This window comes from Vanessa cardui, chromosome 6 (genome assembly GCF_905220365.1).
Source record: "Vanessa cardui chromosome 6, ilVanCard2.1, whole genome shotgun sequence".
NCBI classification, from domain to species: domain Eukaryota; kingdom Metazoa; phylum Arthropoda; class Insecta; order Lepidoptera; family Nymphalidae; genus Vanessa; species Vanessa cardui.
In genome coordinates this window covers 941,396-968,291 of record NC_061128.1, presented here as the reverse complement: position 1 = coordinate 968,291, position 26,896 = coordinate 941,396, and the positions used below count along the sequence as shown (strand labels likewise).

The following is a 26,896-nucleotide window of genomic DNA, read 5'->3' as shown; positions in this document are numbered from 1 at the left end:
ATATGCCACTAACCTTGGGAACCAAGATATCCCTTGTGCCTGTAATTACACTGGCTCACTCATCCTTCAAACTACTACTACTAATACTAAGTATTGCTGTTTGGCGGTAGAATATCCAATGAGTGGGTACTTTCCTCGACGGGTTTGCTCTAAGCCCTACCAACAAGTAAAAAACAAACTCTTGTTAAATATTAAACAAGGTATAATCAGGGGTAAAAAAGCAGACGCAAATTATACACAAGATATACAAATACAAAGAGCAATTGATTAATTTAATTATAATTTATCGGTGGCAATTATTGTAATTTTGGCAAAGCGATTGGACCGTCAATTATGTTTCGTAGCGCCTCAAGTCGGCGACAGAATAATTGTACGATATTGTTGTGTTCTAATTAGAAGAGTAACTATCGACATAAGGGTCAAAATATTTCAGTTCTCAAGGTCAGTGGCGCACTGAGATAAGATAATCGCTCATAATTCTCAAAATACCAAAATCTATGAGTAGGGTTTTATCTCAGCAATAGATGGTTCACTTGTAACGCAACTTTACATTTTTTTTATAATAAATACTCATAGTTATATATAGTCGTTGTATCTATACATATAATAAAATTGAAGTGTATGTTTCTAATATTAAAATAGCCCTTTTTTACTGAATGCATATGCATGTATACACGGTACATATACCAAAATATATTTTTTACAATTTTTGTCTGTCTGTTTGTTCAGGCTAATCTCTGGAACAGCTGGACCGATTTTGACGGGACTTTCACTGGCAGACAACTCATATAATGAGGAGTAACTTAGGCTACAACAATATTTTTTTTTGTTAAATTCAAACGTACAAGGTCACGGGCACAGCTAGTTGAAAATGTAATAACAATTCCTAAACAATATTTTTATTAATTACATTATTTTTTATATGGAAAGCTTTACTAATGATAAATTTTGGGTCATCATAATTAATCAAGTCTTCTGAATATCACAATTAAATGATTCATATCCGTCGTAAATTAATGAGAGGCCTACCTTATCTGATGGCATAGACGTGATTTAATCTTATTTTATAAAATGTATTTGAGGCTGTTTGATATGTCAGAGCTTGGTCAATGTCCAGCATTCGATCTAAATGTTATGATGAAACGTCTTCTATTAATGCAAATATTGATATACCGACCCGTTTCAAGATTCCTATGTCAATATATAATAGACAAACTAATCGCTGAGTTTTCGTTGTGTTCTAGAAGTGGCACAGAGGTAAAATATACAGGCTGTTTTCTACTTGATTTTTCATTCTATTAAGTTAAAATTTGGTTATTTGTCACAGTTTAATAAACTTCTCATAATGTCACGTTTAAAATAAAATACAATGTAATTATTACTTAATTAATATTTATAAATATGTTTAAGAAATATATACCTACCTAAATGTACTAGAATGAAAAAATATATCATATAAATTGGTTTGTTGACTGAACTTGTTCGTACAATAATTACGTATATTAAAATATATGTTATTGATCCTATATAATGATATTCTTCACTCATTTAATTATTATAAAAAAATATCTATTATGCGATTGGAGAAACAAATTATGCCATAATACAATTACAATTTACTTGGGAATTGTATTGTGGCATATATTCTACGCCGAGCAACAGTACTCAGTATTGTTGTGTTTTGAAGGGTGAGTAGCCTTACTTATCCTTCAAACCGGAATTGTAACGTCAGAAACAAGGAAATTGACACCTTAGTTCCTAAGGCTGGGGGCGCATTGAAATTGGATGGTGGAAGGTGAAAGGTGGAAATGAGGACTTACCATCAGGTGGCCTATTTGTTCGTCCGCCTATCTATATTTTTAAAAAACCTGTCTTTTGAATAATTATACAATTGTAACTCAAGACTTAATAAAACATCGGAATTAAGTTTATATCACAAATATATTATTAAGTTATTACTTATGTATTACGTATAATATTTTTTTAAGTCGATGACATTTATAAATCAATTAATTCAGTTTCAAGAACCTACGTCTATGTTGTAGCCTTACACGTAGATGCTGGGTTATGGGCTTTTTTAAAAAATAATAATGTTTTATATTAAGTCAATATTTATTTACGCATTCAGTACAAAAAGTTTATTTATTCAGAATTACTAGTCAATTTCAATTCATAAGTACAAGTGCAAAATAATAATAATCCATATACAGGTTCTTTTTCTTTTTTTATTAAATAGGCCTTTTTTCTAACAAGGTAATATGAATCAATGATAAATTAAATTAAAATGAATCGTTTATTAGCCACACTAACAAATAATAAAGGCATATCATTTTATTTTCAACATAAACGGGTTAAATTTTTAGCTCGGATTAATAATATTCAGAAATCTTATGATCTAGTTTTCATTAAAATCTTTTGAGTATGACCAAATACTCGTAGTTTATTATTATTAGATATGAAATAGAAGAGTTTTCGAATTGATCATTCAAATTCAGTTATTAAATTCACCTGTAAATAATAGCATATATTTTTGTAACATATTTTTGAATACAAATTGTTTTCAATTTTATATTTACATAAATCCTTACAGGTGTTATAGATTTTTTTTGGAATTCTATTAATATGAATTAAATTTCGTTAAAACGCCTGAATATTTTTGAATATGTATTTAAAAATGGTTTTCCGTCAGCTGATGAATTCGTAAAATTTAAAATGCGGGATGACCGGAATTTTTATATTATTCTAACCTTACTAGTAATCCTGATTTTAAGCGATATCATCTTTAGCAATATCGCTGTCTGTTCGAAAGTAACTGCGAAAAACTATATGCCCGTGAAATTAAAATCAAATAGAAACCCGAGAACCGACTTGAATCTTATGTAAACTTTTTTGACTTTGACTTAAATAAATATTTTTCGTAATATACCGTCGAAAAGCATTCATATTTTCAAACAAAAATGCCTTAAAAATTTGAACTCATATTTAATTAGTTTCTTCGTAAATATTTACTTAACTTTTTAAGTTTCTTCGTTGTATATTTAAATACTTTGTCATAATTGCATTCTTATCAACTCAATTATTAACATACTAGCCGAACCTGCAGCTTTACTCTCACGATATATATAAAACTTTACCTACAGTACAAAGCTATCACTCTCGTCGTACTAACCCTGTTATTCGAACTATCTCCATATCAAACTTTATCGAAATCGGTTCAGCGGTTTAAGCGGTGAGAGGTAATAGACACTGTTACTTTTTTATTTTTTGGTCTATAATATCATTTAGCATGGATGTGGATGGATATAGAGGTAGAGGATGACCAAGGAAACGATGGTGTGAAAAATGATATGGTTAGAAAGAATGTTACTTGTGAGATGACGTCCGACAGAGAAGTATGGAAGGAGATGACATGCTGCGCCGACCCCAAATAAAATTGGGATAAGGGCAGGAGGATGATGGTCTGTATAAATTAAGTTACTTTATAAATGTTAATGTTATCTTAGTAAGTGACACACGTAGTACGTAGGTCGGTGTTGGAAGTCACATGCGTTTAGATATTGTTAATTCCACCACCGACGCTGACGATTATAATAATGATTAAAATCCCTTTTGTTATTGGTTTTCACTTAATACAAACAGTTAATTCGTGACAACTTACTGCCAATCAAAAGATTTAAATTGCTACATAGGAAAGGCATTGATTAACCAAACTATCTATATATACATATATACTAAAAATATCAATCAACGAAATCATGATCACGATTTGAGCGCGATTAATATATCCATAGTAAATTGTTGTCAATTTCATAATGATAACATAAAGGATGAAATAATGAGAAGAATCCATTGAGACTGAAAACAAAGCGAGTGTATGTGCAGATAAAATATAAACGTTCAAAAAGATTCAGGGCTAGTGATCTGAAATTCTGGTGAAGGGTAAAAATGCAATATCACTAAATATTATTAAGAAGTTCCACAGCCGCGGCTGTCTGTCTATATGTTCGTGATAAACTCAAAAACAACTGAGCAGATTTTCATGCTGTTTTCACTAATATACTAAGGATTCGACGATTGTTAAACATGTCGGAAAAAAGCAACACAAAAATATAAATAAAGGGTGAAAATATTGAAAAGAAACACTTATGTCCAACCGTGCGAAGCTGGGATGGGCGGTTAGTTTTATTATATATTTAAAAGTAAAACTAAATTAGTATCAGACTCCCTTTCCACAAAAAGCCTCTCCTATTTATAAATATACTATGAGCCTTATTTCTCCACACTACTCCAATAATATCAGATATTTATCAACTAATATCATCCTATAAATGTGTTCTTCAGCGACGCTTACTTGGATTTGAAAGCGATTTTCCGATTATAATCCTTAGGTGTATTCTGGTATCATACGATTTTCCTTTGTTTCGTATCTCTTACACAGTGATAATATTTTTACACAACGCCGCAGTAACAATTCTCATTTCTCTTTTCAAGCTCTATAAGCAGTAGTATAAAATGCATAGATTTAAAAGTTGTTTAGTTTTTCAGTGAAAATATTATATTTATTCGACACTAAGAGAGAAAGTTGTAGATATCATATTAAATTAACCAATAAGTCTCATAAGGCGCAACCGATTCCCATAAAATTGGTGAAATTGGACGAGGAATAGTTAGAAATATTCAAAAATAAAGATTTTTTTATGGAATTGGTTGGCGGACGAGCATATAGGCCACCTGATAGTAAGTGGTCACCATCACCCATTGACAATGACGCTATAAGAAATATTAACTATTTCTTACATAGTCAATGCGCCACCAACCTTGGGAACTAAGATGCTATGTCCATTGTGCCTGTAGTTACATTTGCTCAGTCACCCTTCAAACCGAAACACAACAATACTGCGTACTGTTGTTTAGCGGTAGAATATCTGATGAGTGGGTGGTACCTAATCACGCGGGCTTGCACAAACTATGCTTGCTCTACCACCAAGTACAAGACTACTAGAATTTAATTTATACCAAATAAAAAGTAAGTATTTCTGTTTCATCAATCATCATCATCAACAGCCTATTTTTGTCCACTGTTGGACATAGGCCTCTCCCAGTGCACGCCACTGTGGTCTTTCTCCGGCTACTCGCATCCAGCTCCTGCCTGCCGCCTTGCGTATATCGTCACTCCACCGTGCCTGAGGACGTCCTACACTACGTTTGCCGAGACGCGGTCTCCACTCTAGAACACGTTTTCCCCAACGGTTGTCGGTTCTACGACAAATATGACCAGCCCACTGCCACTTCAGCTTACTAATCCGGTGGGCTATGTCGATGACTTTGGTTCTTTGACGGATAACCTCATTTCTGATGCGATCCCTCAAAGAAACGCCGAGCATAGCCCTTTCCATAGCACGCTGAGCGACTTTAAGTTGGTGGACCAGCCTTGTCGTGAGTGTCCACGTTTCGGCTCCGTATGTCATGACGGGTAGGACGCACTGATTGAAGACTTTCGTCTTAAGGCACTGTGGGATCGACGATGTTAGGATTCGACGTAACTTCCCAAACGCTGCCCAACCCAGCTGAATTCTTCTATTCACCTCGTCCTCAAGGTTGTTTCTACCTAATCGCAGAGTCTGCCCGAGGTAGACATATTTTTGAACAACTTCGAGAACGGTACCGTGTATCGTAGTCGGTTCCGGTAGAACATGTTCATTGAACATGACCTTGGTTTTATCCAAGTTCATCCGTAGGCCGATACGCATAGAAGAATCAGCCAGCTCGTTCAGCATTTGTTGTAGGTCCTGCAGCGTTTCTGCCACGATGACGATGTCGTCTGCGAATCTCAAGTGAGAGATGTATTCGCCATTGATGTTAATGCCACGTCCTTTCCAGTTCAGCGTCTTGAACATATCCTCCATTGCATTAGTGAACAATTTGGGGGAAATAACGTCCCCTTGTCTCACTCCTCGATGCAATGGTATGGGATTTGTTTGCTGATTTTGTACTCGGACGGACATGGTGGCAGCTTCGTAGAGACATCTCATCACTTGGATGTATCGCCAATCAACTTGGCAACGCTGCAGGGACTCCAGAACAGCCCAGATTTCAACCGAGTCAAAGGCCTTCTCATAGTCCACGAATGCAAGACACAGGGGCCGATTATACTCATGGGACTTCTGTATAATCTGCCGCACTGTATGGATGTGGTCTATGGTGCCGTATCCGGTCCGAAACCCGGCCTGCTCCGGGGGTTGGAATTCGTCGAATCTTCGCGCAAGACGGTTCGTGATCACTCTTGAAAACAGCTTATAGACATGGCTCAGTAGGGATATGGGACGATAGTTCTTCAGCAGGGTTTTGTCTCCCTTTTTGAAGAACAGGACGACCACACTCCTACTCCACGCCTCCGGAGTTCTCCCTTCGAAGAGGACAGAGTTAAAAAGCGTCTGAAGTTCCCTAAGTACCGGTTTACCTCCCGCTTTTAATAGCTCTGTGGTAACGCCGTCCTCTCCAGGGGCTTTTCCATTTTTAAGCTGTCCAAGAGCAGTCTCGATTTCGCCAATACTGACTTCAGGCAGGTCTTCGGAGAAATGGCGTGTTAATGTAGCTCTAGGATCCTCATTTTCGGGATCAGGTCGAGATGCATGCGATGCGTATAACCGGCCGTAGAAGTCCTCTACTTCCGAAAGTACTGCCGGCTTAGAAGAAACGACTTCTCCACTTGCTGTGGTCAACTTCGTCAGGTGGCTCCTTCCAAGAGATTGTACGAACACCTTAGACCCCCGATTCTGCTCAATAGCTCTTTTTATTGCAAGAGTATTGGAGCACCGGAGGTCGTGTCGTACGCGCCTGCTGATCTCTTGGTTTAATTGCCGTTTCTCTGACGAAGTGACAGGTGGGTTTTCACGTCGTTTCTTCATGAGCCCCAAAGTCTCTTCCGAAAGGTTCGACTTCCTGCCCTTACGCTGCATGCCACAATATCTCGTGCCTTCTTCCCTGAGAATTCGAACTACATTTTCGAGGTTCTGGTTTACGTCCGTTGTGGTTTCCACGGCAGCGAATCGGTTCTCCAGGATTGACTGGAATGTTTCAGATCCCGCAATGGTTTGGAGCAGCTTTGGTCGGAGCGTGGACTTCATCAGACGGGCGCGCTCGGCCTTAAAATTGATATTCAGAGAGCCTCGGAGGAGTCGGTGATCACTACCGGTATTGAACCTGTTAATCACTGAGACGTCTCTGAATATATGCCTCTTGTCCGTCATTATGAAGTCGATCTCGTTTTTCGTCATAGTGTCGGGGCTTTGCCACGTCCACTTCCTTTGCGGCTGCTTCTTGAAGAAGGAGTTCATCAAGAAGAGCCCCTCCCGTTCGAGGAAGTTGACAAGCATTTGCCCCCTATGATTCCTGCTTCCAAGTCCATGGGTTCCTACTACCGATTCGCTGCAGTTCTGTACTCCCACTTTAGCGTTGAAGTCCCCCATGACAACGTTGTAGTGGGTTTTCGTGGTGAAGTGGAGGGCCCTCGATATGTCATCGAATAATTCTTCCACTTCATCGTCCGAGTGTGTCGAGGTCGGTGCGTACGCTTGCACCACCTTGAGGCTGTACCTCTCGGTGAGCTTTATAATGAGGTACGCTACCCTGTTCGACACACTGGAGATTTCCACCACGTTGTCAACTAGGGACTTATTTACCAGAAACCCAACGCCACCTTGGGATTGTTGGTCACCCTCTCGGAAGTACATTAGGTGGCCTGATTCGAGGGTTACGGTGTCCTCTCCCTCTCTACGGACTTCACATAGCCCTAATATGTGCCACCTAATTTTCCCAAGTTCTACCTCAAGTTGCGCTAGATGCGAGTCAAGCCGTAGCGTGCGTCCGTTGTACGTCGCAAGGGTCAGTCGGTTGTGGTGGCCTCCCGTAGCCCGGTGATTCTTAGCACCCCCCGTCCCGCCGTTACCATCGTCGCCATCATGACGAGGAATAGCGGGGCTGCCGGGAACTGGGGGCCGTGGCTTGCGTGTGTGCTGTATGTGGAGGTTGTGCCCATAATCGCCACGCTGGGCAGGCGGGTTGGCGATCGCAGGGCGTAGCTTCTCGCACCGGTGACGCTGCTGCCCGTCACCGGCCTGTGGTATTTAGCTACGCCTATTATGTTTATGGTTATACCGCCATCAGTCGGTCGCCAGAGCCTCGTTTGCTGGTCGGCAGGATGCACCACGGGCAGGTGAGGTTGGCTTGGGGCACTAAGGTGTAGTTTGCGCCCCCTTACATCCCATATATATCATATTTCTGTTTGGTACGTATTAAATTATTCAAAAAAAATTGACAAAAGTTTGACTGAGTTTCTACATTGAATTTATATGTAATGTATATTGGTTTTAAGTACTTAATAACTAAGTTAAGCTAATGACAATTTTACGTCTAACTTTATTATTAATTAAAGCTTTCAACTTAAAATCTTATAGAGTTTCATCATACGTGAATTTAAAGTTATGGCGACACATAAAATTAACATTCTCGAAGTTTCGGCAGCTTACAAAGATCGTATTAAGATAGCTTGTTTGAAATTCACACTAAACTGAACAATATTATTCTGTCTAAAATTTAAGATAAACTTTAAATTATTATTCAAATTTAATTCTTCAAAAAGGAGGAGGTTATCAATTTTTAGTCGGTGTCACCCCAGACAAACCCTACAATATACCTAGCATAAAATAATAAGAGAATACTTTAAGAAACATGTTTTTTAGAAATCCACTTTTATTCGACAATATACTTTATCAATCAAGGGGCTAGTATCGCTTCTTTCTTTTGATTGCTGAGGTGCGTGTCAATGGCTGACACCGGCTCCAAATATAACAATAATTGTAACTGCATTATATAATCGTAAATCGACTTTTCAGTAGTTTTATATTCTTCATTTCATTTTACTTCGGCGAATTCTAAAAAATATTTTGAATATGTAATAATTATTTTTATTTTTTAGTGCATATTAATTTGTTTTGAAATAGTAGTAATTTTGTTTGAAGTCGGTTTTTCTTTTTGTTAAAATTTTTATTTAATAAAAAATTGAATCCAATCTTCTGTTAGTTAGAGGGGTTAGACACATTTAGTTTTTTCATTCTTTTGTGCTTTTATTTGTGCCAAAATTGCACAGATACCATCTTTTTCGCTGTCGTTAAAAACTCGTCAAAATCAATTCCTTATCAACCTTGGCATTTCCGTTTCGGTTAGATCAATGCAAAAATTAGGTATACTAACATCCCTAAGCTGTACCTTAATAATATTAGTGATAGTAAATCTATAATAATCTTTAATATACAATAAGTTTTTAAAACAATATTTTTCTAAAAATTATAAGACTTTGTTCATTTTTTTAAAAATATTAAATCTTATTTAAAAATATTTGTTAAAATATTAAAACCAAGAATCCAATTAGTCTAATTGCATTGGGTCCAGCCATTTCAAATAGAAAATTTCGATTTTAATATAAATAACAACTTGCTGCTTAAAAGTTTGCCTTTTTCCAATTAAAAATGTTAATACTTCAAAGAGGTGTTTCAATTGGACCCAGAATGACGTAATTGATCTCCTTTTAATGAACAGTCTGAGAAAGAAAACCATCATCAATTTTCAAATCCATTCCTTTATCAAGTCTTAAACTCTTAGTACCTTTTGAAACTAAACATCAAATCATTGTGACGCAATATGTCATTCTCGATCGGCAAAACAGATTATCGCTCATACTGAGCACACGAAAATAGATCTTAAGTTGAGGAAACTTTTCTTACCCCGCCTGTATATATTTTTTCTAAGGATATTTATCTTTTTTCCCAGGTGTCGCAGTAGCATCGAGCGTGTTCACAATCACGGCGATGTCAGTGGATCGTTATTTAGCCATCACCCAGTCACTCAGGCAGCCATGGATGCCGTCACGCCGTGGCGCTTGCAGTTTGCTGGCCGCACTGTGGCTGGTGTCATTGGCTATATTTGCACCACTGCTGGCTGTAGCGGCAGTTGAGACAGTCATGGTACCTATGCTGTCTAGGACCAAGAACGGATCGGTAAGTGGTTGATAAATAATACAATTAAACATTTCAAAAACTATTCAGGTGACAAACATTTTATAAAAGATCATTTGACAATATGAGGATGTCAAAAAAAATGGTCTGCGGACGACTGATAGTAAGTGGTCACCATCGCCCATAGACATTGGCAATGAAATCTGGTGCTTTTAGAAATATTAACCATTCCTTAAATCGTCAATGCGCCACCAACCTTGTGAACTAAGATGGTATGCCCTTTGTGCCTGTATAAGTACACGTGAGCCTTCAAACCGAAACACAACAGTGGCAAGTACCATTTTTTGGTGGAAGAATATCTGATGAGTGGGTGTCACCTACCCAGATAAACTTGTACAAAGCCCTACCACCAAGTTTATGATTTTTTTATTTTCTACCCTAATTCTAAAAATAATACACCAAAAGTTTGTCAAACAATTCACTCAAAGAACCAATAAATTAAATGAAAATAAATAAATGTTATTCATTATTAATCAAATGAAATATTTAATAAATAAAATTTTAACAAAAAGAAAAACCGACTTCAAACAAAACAGTATTTTAAAACAAATTAAAATGCACTAAAAAGTAATAAAAATAATTGCATATTTAAGATATTTTTGAGAATCCTCCTAGGTAAAATGAAATGAAAAATATTAGACTACTTAAAAGTCGATTTACGATTATATAACGTAGTTATAGTTATTGTTATATTTGGAGCCGGTGTCAGCCACAGGCACACGCATCAACAATCAAAAGAAAGAAGCGATACGAGCCTCTTGATTGACCCAGTATAATATCGTATAAAATGTAATTTGTAAGAAACATTTCTTAAAGTATTCTCGTATTGTTTTTTGATAGGTATAGTATAGGGTTGGCTGACACCGACTCCAAGTATAGCAATAATTATAACTACATTATATAATCGTAAATCGACTTTTAAGTAGTCTAATATTTTTCATTTTATTTTACCTAGGAGGATTCTCAAAAATATCTTAAATATGCAATTATTTTTATTACTTTTTAGTGCATTTTAATTTGTTTTAAAATACTGTTTTGTTTGAAGTCGGTTTTTCTTTTTGTTAAAATTTTATTTATTTTTTGATTTTAAGTGAGGCTGATGTAGACTAACATTTTTTTTCTTAATATGGATATATTTAGCGTGCCGTTTATATGAATCAGAAACTACTTCAGGAACAATTTCAAAAGAAACTTTCGAATAAAGCAAAAATAGACTTTCGAAAATGCGGCTTGAATACGTCATGCGGCATAAACTACAAGGTACCACCCTTCAATGAGCTGTAATCGACCTCAGTAAAATAACTTTGCAAAAGAGCTATTCGTATGCTATGTCATACATCATATGACATCACATCATATAAACAAAATTTAATGAAAGACAGAAAGAAATTCTGCCCCAAATCGCACCCTAACTGTAAGCCGTTTAGGAGTTCCGTCAATACATAGTATAAAACAAAGTCGCTTTCTCTGTCCCTATATCTTTAAAACTACGCAACGGATTTTGATGCGTTTTTTTTTAATAGATAGTGTAATTCAAGGGAAAGGTTTGTGTATATAATAAATGAACAATATAGTAAAGAAACACTGACAATTTTAGAAGTTTGCAATGTGATGTCGTAAATAAACAAATTCTTTAGTACATTTAGTATCAGTATTGCACCCGTGAGAAGTCGGGGCGGGTCGCTAGTTGATTATAATATTCGATTATGACAATTACATGAACATAACCACGTTCCGGAAGGTGATTCAAATATCCAAGTAACCCATAAATAAAAGATTCGACCGAGTATTGCTAACGTGCTCCTCAGAATTGTTCCGTTCCCTCCCGTTCCCTTAATTTGTCATGGATCCTGTGCTCAGAACCTTACCAAACTTTCACCAAACTACTCTTAAAGTATATCCTTTATAATAAAAAAAGAATCATCGAAATTGGTTAACGTGATTTTGAGTTATTCACCTATTTGTCGCGCAGATACATAATGCAAATTTAAGACTTATGTCGTTTTCATACGGATACCATCATCGGAAAAAAATTTAAAAGCACTACCTTTCAAACAAAAAAAAAATTATCAAAATCGGTTCACCCAGTAAAAAGTTATGAGGTAACAAACATAAAAAAAAAAAAAAAAAAAAAAAAAAAAATACAGACGAATTGATAACCTCCTCCTTTTTGAAGTCGGTTGATTATCAAAGTCGAAGTAAATTCTATATTTAGAAGTTATATTCATACAATCTGCCCTCGATACTATTGAATAGAATGTAGAATACCTAATGTTTACCACTGCCAAGCGTTCCTTATTAATTTAATTACTTTCACGTAATACAACGTGAGTTATTAATATTTTACGACTCAGGCAGTCGAAACCATATAAGCAATGTAAAAGCGCTCAGCGGGGAAAATAAACATTTCATTGGAAATAACTATTAATTAGGTTTTAGTCACAGATTTATGTATTAATGTAAGAAAGTATAGCAGTCTAAATCAAACACTACAATTAATTAATAATAAAAAAATATTATTATTTCACTTGTACACAATTTTATTACTTAACACTATTTTAGATCTAAGGATAACAATTATTAATTATATATATTAGGTATTCGTATGGCGCGGAAGAGAGTTAAAATAAATACACACACCGGTCGGGTGACAAGGTCGGACTACTTAACTAGTAATTACGCAGGGGCGGGGTCCGGGGAGTACCGAACACCGACTCCTGCGCGGAGTCGCTCGGACCGACGCGGGGTGTGAGAACGCGGGGAAGCGCTAGTCGCTGGTTTGCGATTATTATTACGTGCTATAAAAGCTTTATTTTAGTTATAGTTATAGATAGAGATGAGATAGAGATCTCGAAAACATTTCCGCAATAAAATATCTTAAATTTCATTTTTTAGTTGTTCTTTTAAATAAATTCGATATCTTAATATAAATTGCAAAATGATTTAGCATTTTATTGAAAATTAGTATTTTGTTTTTCAATGTTAATTTCTTTTAAATAATAAGGTTTACGTGTGTGAGTGTGCTGTGTTTATTTTTGTATAATAATTATACCGTTTTATTAAATTTATAATTTATCTGAAGTTGACTACGGATTTCTAAATTCATTCATTTGGTAAATAAATTTTAAATAAAACAAAATAATACCTATTTCATCAGCGTTCATATATTATTCAATTTTGACGAGAATACAATGATACTAGACGAAAACTCAGTTTCACTTGGGTAAAATAAAAATAACTAAATAAATATAAACATACCATACCCCAGCATGAGATTATTATACATAAGATTATTAGTATATTTTTCCATTACATTTAGGGAGCTATCTAATGATATGTATATGTATAAATATTTTTTTCGTCAATTGTTTTCAAACTTATAAACTCAATTAATATAAGAAATTTCATGACATTGATAAGCATGGTTGACGCTGTATAAATTGAAGATTTATGAATTATTTTTTTATTACATTTAGAACTAGTACTTAGATATTTATTGTCGAATGACATAAATCTTCATTCGTATTGTATAGCTACATAGTTCCATTCCTTTTTGATGCATCATGCATAGGGTTTAAGATGCGTCATTGGTGCCAGTTATTTCATTAACACAGCAACTGTAAACCAGTAATACAAGGCTCTGATGTTGTGGTAGCTACATGATGGGATCCACCCAGAAGAGCTAGAATCAAGAAATAATTTACATAAATATCATTTTTATATAAATTAAAACATAAAAAGTTTCGTAATTATTCCACAAATGAATTATTTTAATGATGATGGTTTCATGATTGTATTCGTAAACAACGATTCTGTTTGTACAATCGTATAAATAATATTACGTTCGATTAAAATATGTCATTCGATACTATCAGATAATATATATAATTCATGGAATTATAGTATCATATACGTAATGAGTAAATTTTAATATTGATTATATGGAATATGGATATTCTTATTATTACATTAAATTCGTTTTGGAAACTGTTCTTAATGTCAGGGATTTTGTGCTAGGAGTAGTTCAAAGTCCCAGCAACGGTCTAGGACTATACTGAACTATTTAATAAACCTGGACAGCCGAACGTCATCGTATTCACTGTTCATTGAAACAAATACTAGTTTGCATGCAGTTGTATGGCTTCTTCGATTCCAATAATAATAGACGAAAATGTTTGCATTTGAGGTCTTGAAAGATTTGATTTCATTGGAAGGATTTATATTGTAGAAGGAGAACTGAATTATTTTCATTTTAATTTTATTGGTAAGCCTCTGTACTGTCTACTGATTGAGTTTCTTTGAGTAGTTATCATTCACTTTTCTCTAAGTTTCTTAGAAAAAAAAAAACATATGAACACGTGTAATTTATTACTGTAGAAGGAGAGCTGAATTATTTTATTTTAATTTTATTGGTAAGCTGTACTGTCTACTGACTGTGTTTCTTTGGGTAGTTATCATTCACTTTTCTCTGAGTTACGTAGAAAAAAAAACATATGGACACGTGTAATTTATTACTGTAACTATTATGAATAATAATGACATCTTACATAATGATGAGTAATTAATACCGTTAAGTTTTATAAATGGTTGAATATTAAAGTAAATTTCTTATGCATTTAAAATAAAGAAAATATTAAAATTTAGTAGTTGAGTTAGAAAAATAGTTTTTATTTTCAGCTAAAAAAATGCTGATGAGGATTAAAAGCCAATTTCGTTCTATTATATGACAAAGAATTAGACGCGCTTGTTGAATTAATAATTCGAATAGAAAATAAATTGTATTTACTATCAAGATAAAGCCTCATAAAAATTTCATTTTATTTCAGTGTAAAGAATATTTGTTCTTTTACGTTATAATTAAATAGTGCTAGTTTTAGTTTCATAAAAAATATAATATTAAATGCTTATTATATTGTAGCTTCACTGAGTCCCTTGAATAGACACTTACAAGTAATAACAAAACAAAAACAACAGCCTGTAAATTTCTTATTACTGATCTAAGGCCTCCCCCTCCTTTAAAGAAAATGTTTGGAAGATATTCCACCACGCTTTTCCAATGCGGGTTTTCGGATCACACACGTGGTAGATTTTCTATGAAATTAAACACATACAGGTTTCCTCACGATGTTTTCCTTCACCGCCAAGCACGAGATGATATGAGATTATAAACACAAATTAAGCACATGAATATTTAGTGGTGTTTGGGTTTGAACCCGCAATCATCGGTTAAGATGCACTCATTCTAACCACTGGGCCATCTCGGCTCGTACTAATAGTACATACACTGTACATACCCTTTGTATCTTTTGTTCGTTATCGTGTACAAACGGCTTTCGTGTCGTTAAGTCTTATTAATGAAAAGACTTGAGAACTACACTAAGTGGACATGGAACATTTCTCTCTTTGTCTTTCTTTATTTTTATTGCCCATTTTCAATGTTACATGTATATGTGTGACGTCAGAGTTTATATAATAGCCCTGTTACATTTCTCTATAAAGGCTATGGATTAGAATCAATTAATCCAAATACATTATAGTCAAGATGTCACTTGAAAGTACGTTTGAATTATTTTACAAATTCATAAAATCATCGAATTGAAAACCACCACTGGCTTTTAGAAATTTATTTAAGTTATAAATTAAAAAGTCATTAAAATTATCAGTATTCCCTAAAATATTTAAACGGCATATCACGTTATTTTTTGTTTATATGATAGGTGGTCTTTTAGTGGGTATTCTGGTATGCCGGAGCACACAAGGCGTCGTGTACACCGCCAAATCCCACATATTATCCTTTTTACTCATGGGGGAAACGCGTAACGCGTTTTTCTAACGAAAAAAAAGTATACTGGCAAATAGGTCTGTGTTATTAGGCCCACATAGACATTGACACTAAAAATATTAAACGTCACATAAATATTAAAGGTTCGTCACACTGACTTACTTACTCTCCAAACTAGTTAACGACAATAATAAATATTGCTGTATGATTTAGTATTTCATGAAACGCCAAGCTAATATTATAAATCAATAATCGCTTCGTATAATTGTGTCAATAATATTTATAATAATAGTATAAATGTGAAAGTATCTTTGTCTGTCTGTTGGTCGCTCTTTCTCGATCAAACCGCTGTACCGAATTTGATGAAATTTGGTATGAAGCAAATTTGAATTCAAGGAAGGACATAGGCTAGTTTTTTCACAACACATGACAACCAACATCCTAAAACGCGAGCCAAGTCGCGGGCAACTACTAATCTGTTTATATAAACAAGCCAATTCGAGCTACACCTTCTTAATTCTTTCAGGCTGTTTCAGTATTTGTTATAAAGTAAAATAAAGAAACAAACATCATCATTACTCGCCAGCCTTACTGGAGCAGACCAATCCATCTTCTCATTAGAGGCGTGGGATGATTTTCACTTCAGCTACTGAACCCTTTGTAACCCCAGGAGAAATATGCTTTGTGTTAAAAATATTTTAAAGAAAAACAAGCTCTATTCTCATTCATTTCGCTGATGTGACGTAAAATATTGTCTTTACCTTTTAATATAATTCCGTTTGAACTGCTAATTAATATTCTCATATCAAATTTAAATAATCAGCTCATTTATTTAGAAATATATTAAAGTAACTTTTAATGAATATTTGTAAAGTCCTCTGTAAATATAGGATTATTATAAGCATTTGTTTACTGTATAAGGTTTAATGTAATTGTAAATTTGAGGTATTTCAAACAAGAATTCGGGTGAATGCCCTTTATTTTGAAACCATTGTGATTCAACTGATCATTCTAAATGTACACGGCAAGTAACACGGAGATTAAGACACTTAAAATTTTAGATCTTTAGTCACATTTTTTTTCTAAATGAAAATGCTATACATATATTTATTTTTTTTAATTTAATAATACCTCTTGTTTCAGGATCCATGGTCCATATTTTCACTTGATTACTTTCAAGCTATTGTTTTGTGAGTAGCTTCATTACGATGAGACGCCCAACAATTTCTTGATTGTGGTAGCTGATAGAGTTATCAGGGATAAAATATGTCGATTTGATGATCAAATATTTACTACTATATACAAAAATGGAGCATGGATCCTGGTCTATTTGATTTATTACTGTTGACGATGTTATTTGCAGATTTAAATTGAATGTCAAGCCATTGTTAATGTTTTATCTATTTCGATTGTTGTCACACCCAACAATTTATATATAACGGCAGAGATGGTTGATTTGAGTGGTGGTTCTCACCATCAGACATTATGTGTGGGCGTTATGCGGGTTCGGTTAATTAATAAAAGTTCCGTAACCACTCAAACGGTTTACTTTTAAACACTTCTAAATCACAATGATAACGACGAGTCGTAAGACAGTTTCTAGATGAGTTGTCTGTACGGTGGCTAGCACTGAAGTGGTGTGTCGCCGACTCGCACCGACCCATCTAGACTCCGTCGAAGCGTTATGCAATACTAACAACGCTTGCGATTCGTCAAATCACCTTCCGTATTATTGTCATCTCCGACATATATGAGATCATTTTTGTATCATACAATTGCGACAAAAATGCATATAAAAAACAATGAAAATATACATAAAATATGAGCAAATAGAATAAATTAGGACATTTATTCGGCTGACACAACTTGACAAAGTTAAAAATCAAAGATGTGTTTTTTTTGCAGTCATGACAAGGTAATCCTACTGAGCCTTATATTACTCCAAATAATCTAATATATATAAAGTAACAGCCTGTAAATTTCCCACTGCTGGAATAAGGCCTCCTCTTCCATTAAGGAGAGGGTTTGGAACATATTCCACCACGCTGTTCCAATGCGGGTTAGTGGAATGCACATGTGGCAGAATTTCGATGAAATTAGACACATGCAGGTTTCCTCGCGGTGTTTTCCTTCACTGCCGAGCACGAGATGAATTATAAATACAAATTAAGCACATATATATATAGTGGTGCTTGCCTGGGTTTGAACCCGCAATCATCGGTTAAGATGCACGCGTTCTAACCACTGGGCCATCTCAGCTCAGAGAAAACTTGCATGTGTCTAATTTCATAGAAATTCTGACACATGTTTATTCCCCCTACCCGCATTGGAACAGCGTGGTGGAATATGTTCCAAACCTTCTCCTCAAAGGGAGAGGTGGCCTTAGATGATGGAAATACAGGCTGTTCCAATGCGGGTTTGTGGCAGAATTTCGATGAAATTAGACACATGCAGGTTTTCTCACGTTTTTTTCTTTCACCGCCGAGCACGAGATTAATTATAAACACGAATTAATTTGTAAACATATATATAGACGTACTTGCCTGGGTTTGAACCCACAATCATCGGTTAAGATGCACGTGTTCTAACCACTGGGTCATCTCAGCTCTGTTATATATGTCTTTGACATTTTTGTTAACAATGAATTATTATCTCATTACAGACAATAGGCAACCGATAGTATTAGTAATACCTCGTATATGTTGCTTGTGTTATCTTAATATACCCGGAAACAAATAAGATTATCTTCCTTTTGTACAAATGTGGTATCTATTGCTGATTACTCTAATGGAGAATGTTACAATCCCCAAAGGTTATAAGAGTATTGAATTCTTGTATTGTTTGTTGAGCCGATATGGCCCAGTGGAGAGCCGATATGACCAAGATCGTGTGAAAAGATTACGTGTTCAAACCCAGGCAAGCACCACTGAATATTCATGTGCTTAATTTATGTTTATAATTCATCTCATGCTCGGCGGTGAATCAAACATCGTGAAGAAACCTGCATGTGTCTAATTTTCTAGAAGTTATGCCACATGTGTATTCCACCAACCTGGATTGGCACAATTTAATTTAATATGTTCCAAATATTTTATCTTTTCTTTTATTTGACGACTTCTAGGGTCCAGTAATGTGTACACCGGTGGAGATACGCCACTCCGAGATTATGGGATCAATTCCCGGCCGAGGCGATGTAGAAAAAGATTATTAGTTTTCTATGTTGTCTTGGGTCTGGTTGTTTGTGGTACTGTCGTTACTTCAGATTTTTAGTACGCCGCGAGACAGCCACGTTTTTTTTTCTGTTAGTCGAAGAGTAAAACAAACCCCTTAGTTTTCATGACCGCTTGTGTTATTTACCTCTATTTGTGAATTTTCATCAGGGTATACTTTAGCATTTCTAGGTTTTCAAACCTTATTTTGTTAATTTATAACACTATGAAACTTTACTACCTACGTTGTGATAAACATCCATCGGTTCTCGCAGCACAATTCCCGACTCAGTAATTTTATGACAATGCCAACATAAAATGAAATTGACCACTTTAGACATCATATTTCCACCAACAGTAAGGTAAAACTTTCATTTATAACTTGCTACAGTCGTCACTTTATATTATACTAGCTGTTCTTCCCGAATTTACTCCGTTATTATACACTATTTGTTGCCCGCTGCTTCGCAGTATATATTTCATCAAATAGACTTTAGTGTTTTGGTAATGAAAGAGCAACAGACAGACAGGCAGATAAAGTTACTTTTACTCACTTTTTACTACTCACATTTATAATAGAAGTATAGATAGCAGATTCTATCATACATGATTTGGCTTCTCATGCATCGATAAATGGACTTAGGGCAATGATTCTGGAGATTAGCGCGTTTGTTAAATTGATTTATGGTGATTTAATACATTATGTCAGAATATTTTAAATGTAACTTCTATTACTTTATTGTATTTGAAGGCTATAAGACAATAAAAGATTAAATGAATTATAATCAACATTTATTTAATAATTATAATAGCTCTAGTAATATTAATATTGTATTTTGTATTAATTATTATTTGTATTAATACTAATCACCTTTGTACTAACTTTATATCTTGATAATAGCAAAATAACCACTTAATGTATTATTAATAATTTAACAAGCAATAACAAGTATATTTTATCACAAAATTATATCATATCATAAGTAACACCTTGTTGTTCCACGAAAATGACCTCTATATGGAGCTTCTATCTCTTATATAAACCTCAGTACACATCACGTGATTTGCAATAAGAATAGAAAAGTCAAAGTACAGTCTTACTGTAATTTTATCAATACAATTATAAAAAAGTGTTATTATTATTACAGAATTAGTTATTCAATTTAGACAACCTCCGTCAAAGGTCGAGTGGTGTGTACACCGGTTTTCATGCGTACGCCACTCTGAGGTCCCGGGTTCTATTCCCGGCCGAGTCGATGTAGATTATCCTTAGTTTTTATATTGTCTTACGTCTGGATGTTTGTGGTACCGTCTGATTTTCCATAGCACAAGTGCTTTAGCTACTTACATTGGGATCAGAGTAATGTATGTGATGTTGTCTCATATTTATTTATTTAAATAAAACTTACAATAAATAATGTAAACGTTTTTAAAATTAACTAATTATTTAATAAAATCTTACTTAATTTGTCACGTTCCTGCAAACATACAAACAAACTTTATAACATTAATCTTTTACTCTATAAGATAAGTGAAGTTTATTTCTGTTTTTTATTCTTCGATTTAGGTTATTAATGTTTAAACAATGTAATAAATATATTTATATTTGAATTCTCGGTATTATTTTGGGAGTAAACATTCAATGAAATCATGACCCAATAAATAATGAAATAATTTTGTTTATACAAAGCTTTTATTAAATACTATACGAGCTTTATATATTAAGACAAAAGCCGGGGACGTTATAATTACAATCCTGACCTTATTCATCGTTACAAATTAAAAATATAGAGACAAAATAGAGTCAAATATTTGACAACCTCGGTGGTCGGTTTTCATGCGTACGCCACACCGAGGTTCGATTCCCGGCCGAGTCGTCGTAGAAAAACTTAATTTCTATGTTGTCTTAAGTCTGAGCGATTGTGGTAGCATCCTTACTTTTGATTTTCGATAACACAAGTGCTTTAGCTACTTATGTTGGGATCAATATAATGTATGTGATGTTGTCCAATACTTATATTTATTTATTTAAATGATCCAAGTTAAATAGATTTATTAAGTACTAAATGTATTTCAATTGTAGTTCGATTCAACGCTTGGGTATTAAATATACAAAGAGGAAGCAGAAACACACTCATGCACTATACATCTCGTAAACAGCTGTACAGAAAAATACTCTTCTATAATGGAACTAACGCGTGTCGGAACCTTGGAAATGTATATTATGTGTTTATATAAGGTCGCATTACATTATAGAGGGTAAAACTTTATCGCTAACCAATGGTGGATAACTTTAGGTATGGTAAAATAACTTCTTGCTATTATTTTTTTTAAATATTTTGTCTCAGTAATACGTCATATGATTATGTAGAACCTCTTTTGACTTTTAATTTTATTACTGACGCATGCTGGATTCTTTGATATAATTTTATTTGTTTAATATTTGTAATGAAAGATTGTCGTGACTGGATTGATAAATAAGACCTTTATTACACATTAAGTTTAAGCCGATCTATGTAATGCTAGATTTTCGCGAACGGCGTTGCCTGCCTGTTAGGGGTTGTAAGTTTTGGGTACAAGAAATAGCTTAGGTCCTTAAGGGTTTAAGTTTTCGTCTTACTAAAGTTCATCAAACACAGTAAGATGGTTTAGCCGTAAGCAATAGACAAACAGACATTAATTTTTGCATTAATAATATTAAGTATATGTAGATTTTTGTGTAAAACTCGTATATATTTTATTCTATTCAAAATATTCAAATTTGTATTCTTTAATTCAAGGCGTGGACATTTAATACTTAAAATTCCGAACTTGGGTTTAAAAAAATGCCCTCCAGATTGAAATAAAAAAGACGAAATATATTTATTATAATCTGTAATCCCAGATTTGATCGAGACGTGTTTAAAATACGAGAAGCCATTTCCAGATAAAACTCTTGAAAGTCAAAATGAAAAAGTCAGATGTAATTTTATAGGTTTTTATTAAGCTTGACCTTTCCTGGTATGTTGTAATTGAATCTTGCAAATTAAATATAAACCATCTCTCCTTATCCTATGGATCTTAAATTTAACACGGTAGCTCAATTTTGATAAAAATTGAGCATGAATTGATAAGGATTGGCTCTAGATGAAGAAACTCCTCAACATGGAACAGTATAGATACATCATTTAGCATGTATTATTAATAATGTAGGTAGATCTAAGTTTTAAATAACATGTCTATTGCGTATTGAGTAGACAGCCACTAAGAAAGGAATATTGGAAATTCTATCTCCTAAGGGGGTGAAATAGGGGTTAAACGTTTGAATGCAAATTCGACATTTTTAAAGTTGGAAACATGAAATGGGTGAATTAAAGGTTGACAGTTTATATGGTAGTCCGTAATTTTTTTAAGTTAGGGACATGAAATTTTATTTTTGGGATACTGATTGAAAATAAGTCGATACCTATTTCAACGTTTTCGGATATTCTATCCCTAAATGGGTGAAATAAGGGCTGAAAGTTATACTAACTTATGGGCGTCCGCCATTTTTGAAGTTAGGTCCATGAAACTTTATTTTAAGATTAATAATTAGAAATCTGTAAAGACTAATTTAAGCGATTATGCATATTCTACTCCTAAGGAGGAGAAATAAGGAAAGAAAGTTAGAATGTAAGTCTGTTATTTTTTAAGGTAGAAACATGAAAACTTATTTTTGGGATACTGATTAGAAATGAGAAGATATGATTGATACGTTTCTGGATATTCTACCCTGATGGGGTGAAATAAGGGTTGAATGTTACTATAGAAGTCAGTATTTTTTATTGCGTAGGAATATGAAACTTTACTTTTGGAATACTGATTAAAAATTAGTCTGGACTTATTTAAGTGTTTCTGGATATTCTACTCTTAAGAGGGTCCAATAAAGATTGAACGTTAGTATGGCAGCCAGTAATTTGAAACAGAAACATAAAACATTGTTTTTTATGACACTGATTAAAAATGAGTAGATATGTTTTTATACATTTCTAGCTATTCTACCCTTACAGTACAGGGTTGAAATAGAGGTTAAAATTTCGTTTAAGTTAGAAGATTGTTGTGTCAATAATTTTACTGAGGGATTTAAGATCAAAATTATGCAGCAATACCATAATAATAGTTACGTCACTCTATTGTGCCACAGAGGCTACAGTTATCACGGGATAATAGTTGGATGGATGAGAAATAGTGTAAATCCAACGAATATCTTTAATACTTTCAGAATATCTTTTAAGTTTAAAAGAGTGCAGTTTACGCCTAAAATGATTAATAAAGCACAAAACCAAATCTTTAAAATGGCCAGAGTAGTATAGTATATTAGTTTTCTGAATATTTTAGCCCAAAGGGGTAAAATAAGAGTTTCGTATAAAGGTTAATTTAGAAGTTCGTCATCTTTGAAGTTAGAAACATGAAACTATATCTTCGGGAAACTGCTTAGAAATGAGTAGATACTTATTTAACCGTTTTTGGATATTTAACCCCTAAAGGTTGAAATAGAGGTTGAAATTTCGTACATTAGTATGCTTGAGGTCCGTCATTTTTAAGTTAGCGTAGTAACGTTACTGAAGAATTTAACACCTCCAAAATTATGCAACAACACCAGACTAATAATTACGGCACTCCATCGGAATGTCCTAGGGGCTACAGTTATCACTTGACGATGGATGGATAGATGAGAAATAATAAATAATAGAAATTTAAGTTCAAAAGAGTACAGTTTGCGCTTAAAGTCAATTAACAAAGCTAAGGTCAAATCTTTAAAATGGAAATGACTGAACCACCAGCTTTCTTTACAAATACACAATACATACAAGTCTTTATGTTATATTTTGAATTCGCCTTTTAAGTATTTATAAACGTATTTTACGCGAGCAAAGCTGAGGGCAACAGCTAGTAATTATACATTCGGGTTGCTTGGAATGAGTTATATTTCTTAGATAATTAAGCAGTGGCCTATTTGTCTATCCACCTAAAATAAAAACTTGCTTTAATTTTTGAAGAAATAGAGTACATCTCAATTGATATCAGATTAATCCACAATAATAATCTCATTTTAAATATACAAGTAAAATAAATAATATTTGCTTTTTCGAAGTAGTAATAATTTTCGTAGAACCAGAATGCTACGCCGTAGCTCATCAATGTTCAAACAAGAGAACATAATTAATCTTGTAATATTGTGATTATTATTTTAATTATGATTATTTGTTGATATTATTTTTAATATCTATAAATTTAGCATTTATTAAGTTAATTATAAGTCACATCCTAGGAAAAAATATAAAGCATAAGGAATATTGATACTAAGGGTTCATTAGTCATTATATACTCTAGACAATTTGGTTTAGGAGAGTTATATTGTGTTGGAATAAAACAAAAACTTTCCTTGCAATCAATCATCTATTTAGCCTGAAGGAAACAAAAATAGTTCTTTGCTGGATCCATTCTCACGAATAAAATAAGAATACCATTTTATATGCTCACTTCTAGTTTTAAACGTGTAGTCAAAACCGGATGTAAAAATATTATAATAAATAAATGAATTCTGCAAATCATATTTATTATACGCAAAAATATTGAAACATTCAAATATATACCATCACTTGAAACTGTTATTTATACATACATTTTTATTACTTAGCTACGGTTTATAAACACGTATAAGTAACAGCCTGTAAATTCCCACTGCTGGGCTAAAGGCCTCCTCTCCCTTTGAGGAGAAGGTTTTGGAACATATTCCACCACACTGTTCCAATGCGGGTTGGTAGAATACACATGTGGCAGAATTTTTTATGAAATCTGTCACATGCAGGTTTCCTCACGATGTTTTCCTTCACCGCGGAGCACGAGATGAATTATAAAGACAAATTAAGCACATGAATCAGCGGTGCTTGCCTGGGTTTGAACCCGCAATTATCGGTTAAGATGCACGTGTTCTAACCACTGGGCCATCTCGGCTCTTTTTTTTTTTGTATAAACACGTATAACTGTAATAAATACTCAAATAATAATTTCTCTAAAAAAAATTATTATTAACACTATTCAAATTTTATTTTATAAATAAATAAGATTTCCACACCTAATAGAAATCTTAGTGTCTCAACTCTAAAGATAAAACTAATTGCACCCGAAAACCTTTACTATTGCACTCATTCATATAAAGTAGAACGATTTAATGTAATAAAATGTTCGCTCAACAAGATTTCTTGAAACCTTTTCACTGTGAAATAACTATTGTTGAGTGAAGCAGCTCCCATTGTATGCGCAACAAGTAAAATAACTCTGCCAGTTGTCATCTAAACGAGTTTTAGTTATTTTATTTTATTCTACTATTACACATCTTATGAAAATGCACTTGAATATTAATGCACTTATATAACTTTGGTCTTTGAAAATCAATGTTGTCGTTGAATGTGTGTGTTGCTTATTAAATATGTGTGTGGGTGTGCGCACTCGCGCGCGCGTGTGTGTGTACGTGTAAAGAATGGTAATGTGTGAGGTTTTTAAAAAAATATACATAAAAATACTAGCTTGTCTCTTCGTCAGTACATAAGCAGTCCCAAAATTCATACCCTATTCTCATTTGAATACAATACAACTTATAATATCAATTATGATATTTCTCTCTTTTGTTTTTCTAAAGCCACTGTTTGTATCGTTTAAAAGATCAAATATATTTTCATAATCATTAAAACTCATCTCCCCCACTTCACCTTACCGCAAAATCCCACTCCGCTTACTTTTAGCTAACTTGAAAACAACACAATTAAAACAGTATGGTAGACCCACATTCTTAATATATTGTTAATATAATAGTATAAATAATTTTGCTACTCATACTGTTTCAACGACATTCAATAATGTAATTAAATAGTATAATTTGGAAATTTTAAAGTATCATATTATTTTTTATTTGACGCAATATATGTATGTGTTATGTAGTTTTCTGGTTGGTTTATAAAAAATGTAACATTTATATTTAATCAAGGATAGCTTTAAAGTCTTAGGTTACTTATGTATAAAATAGTGTATATAATATTACATTTTGTGTTCAATATGAAAACATTAAAATTGTGTGCACATGTATTGCACAGTATTAAATATTACATTCGCTATAGTAACTAAAATACAAAATAAAATAAAAAGTCTGCACGTCCTCAGTTCAACGAACTGAGAACGGTAAACGAAGCGAGATGACCACACATGACAACTACAGGAATCGTACTTAATTTTATCGTTTAGTTACTGTCCCCGCCCCGTTTCAGGGGTGCAATACTGATACTAAATATACCCCAGAGTATGTTTATTTACGACATCACATTATAAACTTCTAAAATTGTCAGTGATTCGTACATATTGAATTGAGATAAAGAAAGGAATTTCTGTATAATACATACATATATAATATTGATACTATATTGTATATGTATTATACAGAAATTCCTTTCTCTTGAATCGCTGTATATATTAAAAAGAAGCACATCAAAATCCGTTGTGTAATTTTAAAGATACATACAAGACAGCGGTATGCGACTATGTTTTATACTACGTACTAATATTTATAGATGTGTCAACTCATATGGTATATAGTAGCTTATATTCTTATTATAGTTTTAAGTATAATTCAAGTACAATGAACCGCGAAGGCACAGTGGTGAGAACACGTGAATCTTAACCGATGTTATACTCCCATGTTACTAAAAAGTAGTTTATAAATATATAGATTGATCAGATTTAAAGAAACTATCATAATACTTTCAAGCACGAGATTTGATCAACGCAATTTGTAACTCATAAAAGTTTAAGATAAAGTG

The 26,896-nt window shown here is 33.7% G+C and overlaps 1 protein-coding gene across 2 annotated transcripts in view; it reads left to right on the top strand.

Annotated features, from left to right (window-relative positions):
• LOC124530577 (neuropeptide FF receptor 1-like) overlaps positions 1–26,896 on the top strand; it is a 164,918-nt gene that overhangs the window by 110,467 nt on the left and 27,555 nt on the right. For both annotated transcript variants that reach the window (XM_047104797.1, XM_047104798.1), the window contains exon 3: positions 9,829–10,055. In XM_047104797.1, coding sequence (XP_046960753.1) covers positions 9,829–10,055 — 227 coding nt within the window. The remainder of the gene's footprint in view (positions 1–9,828; positions 10,056–26,896) is intronic.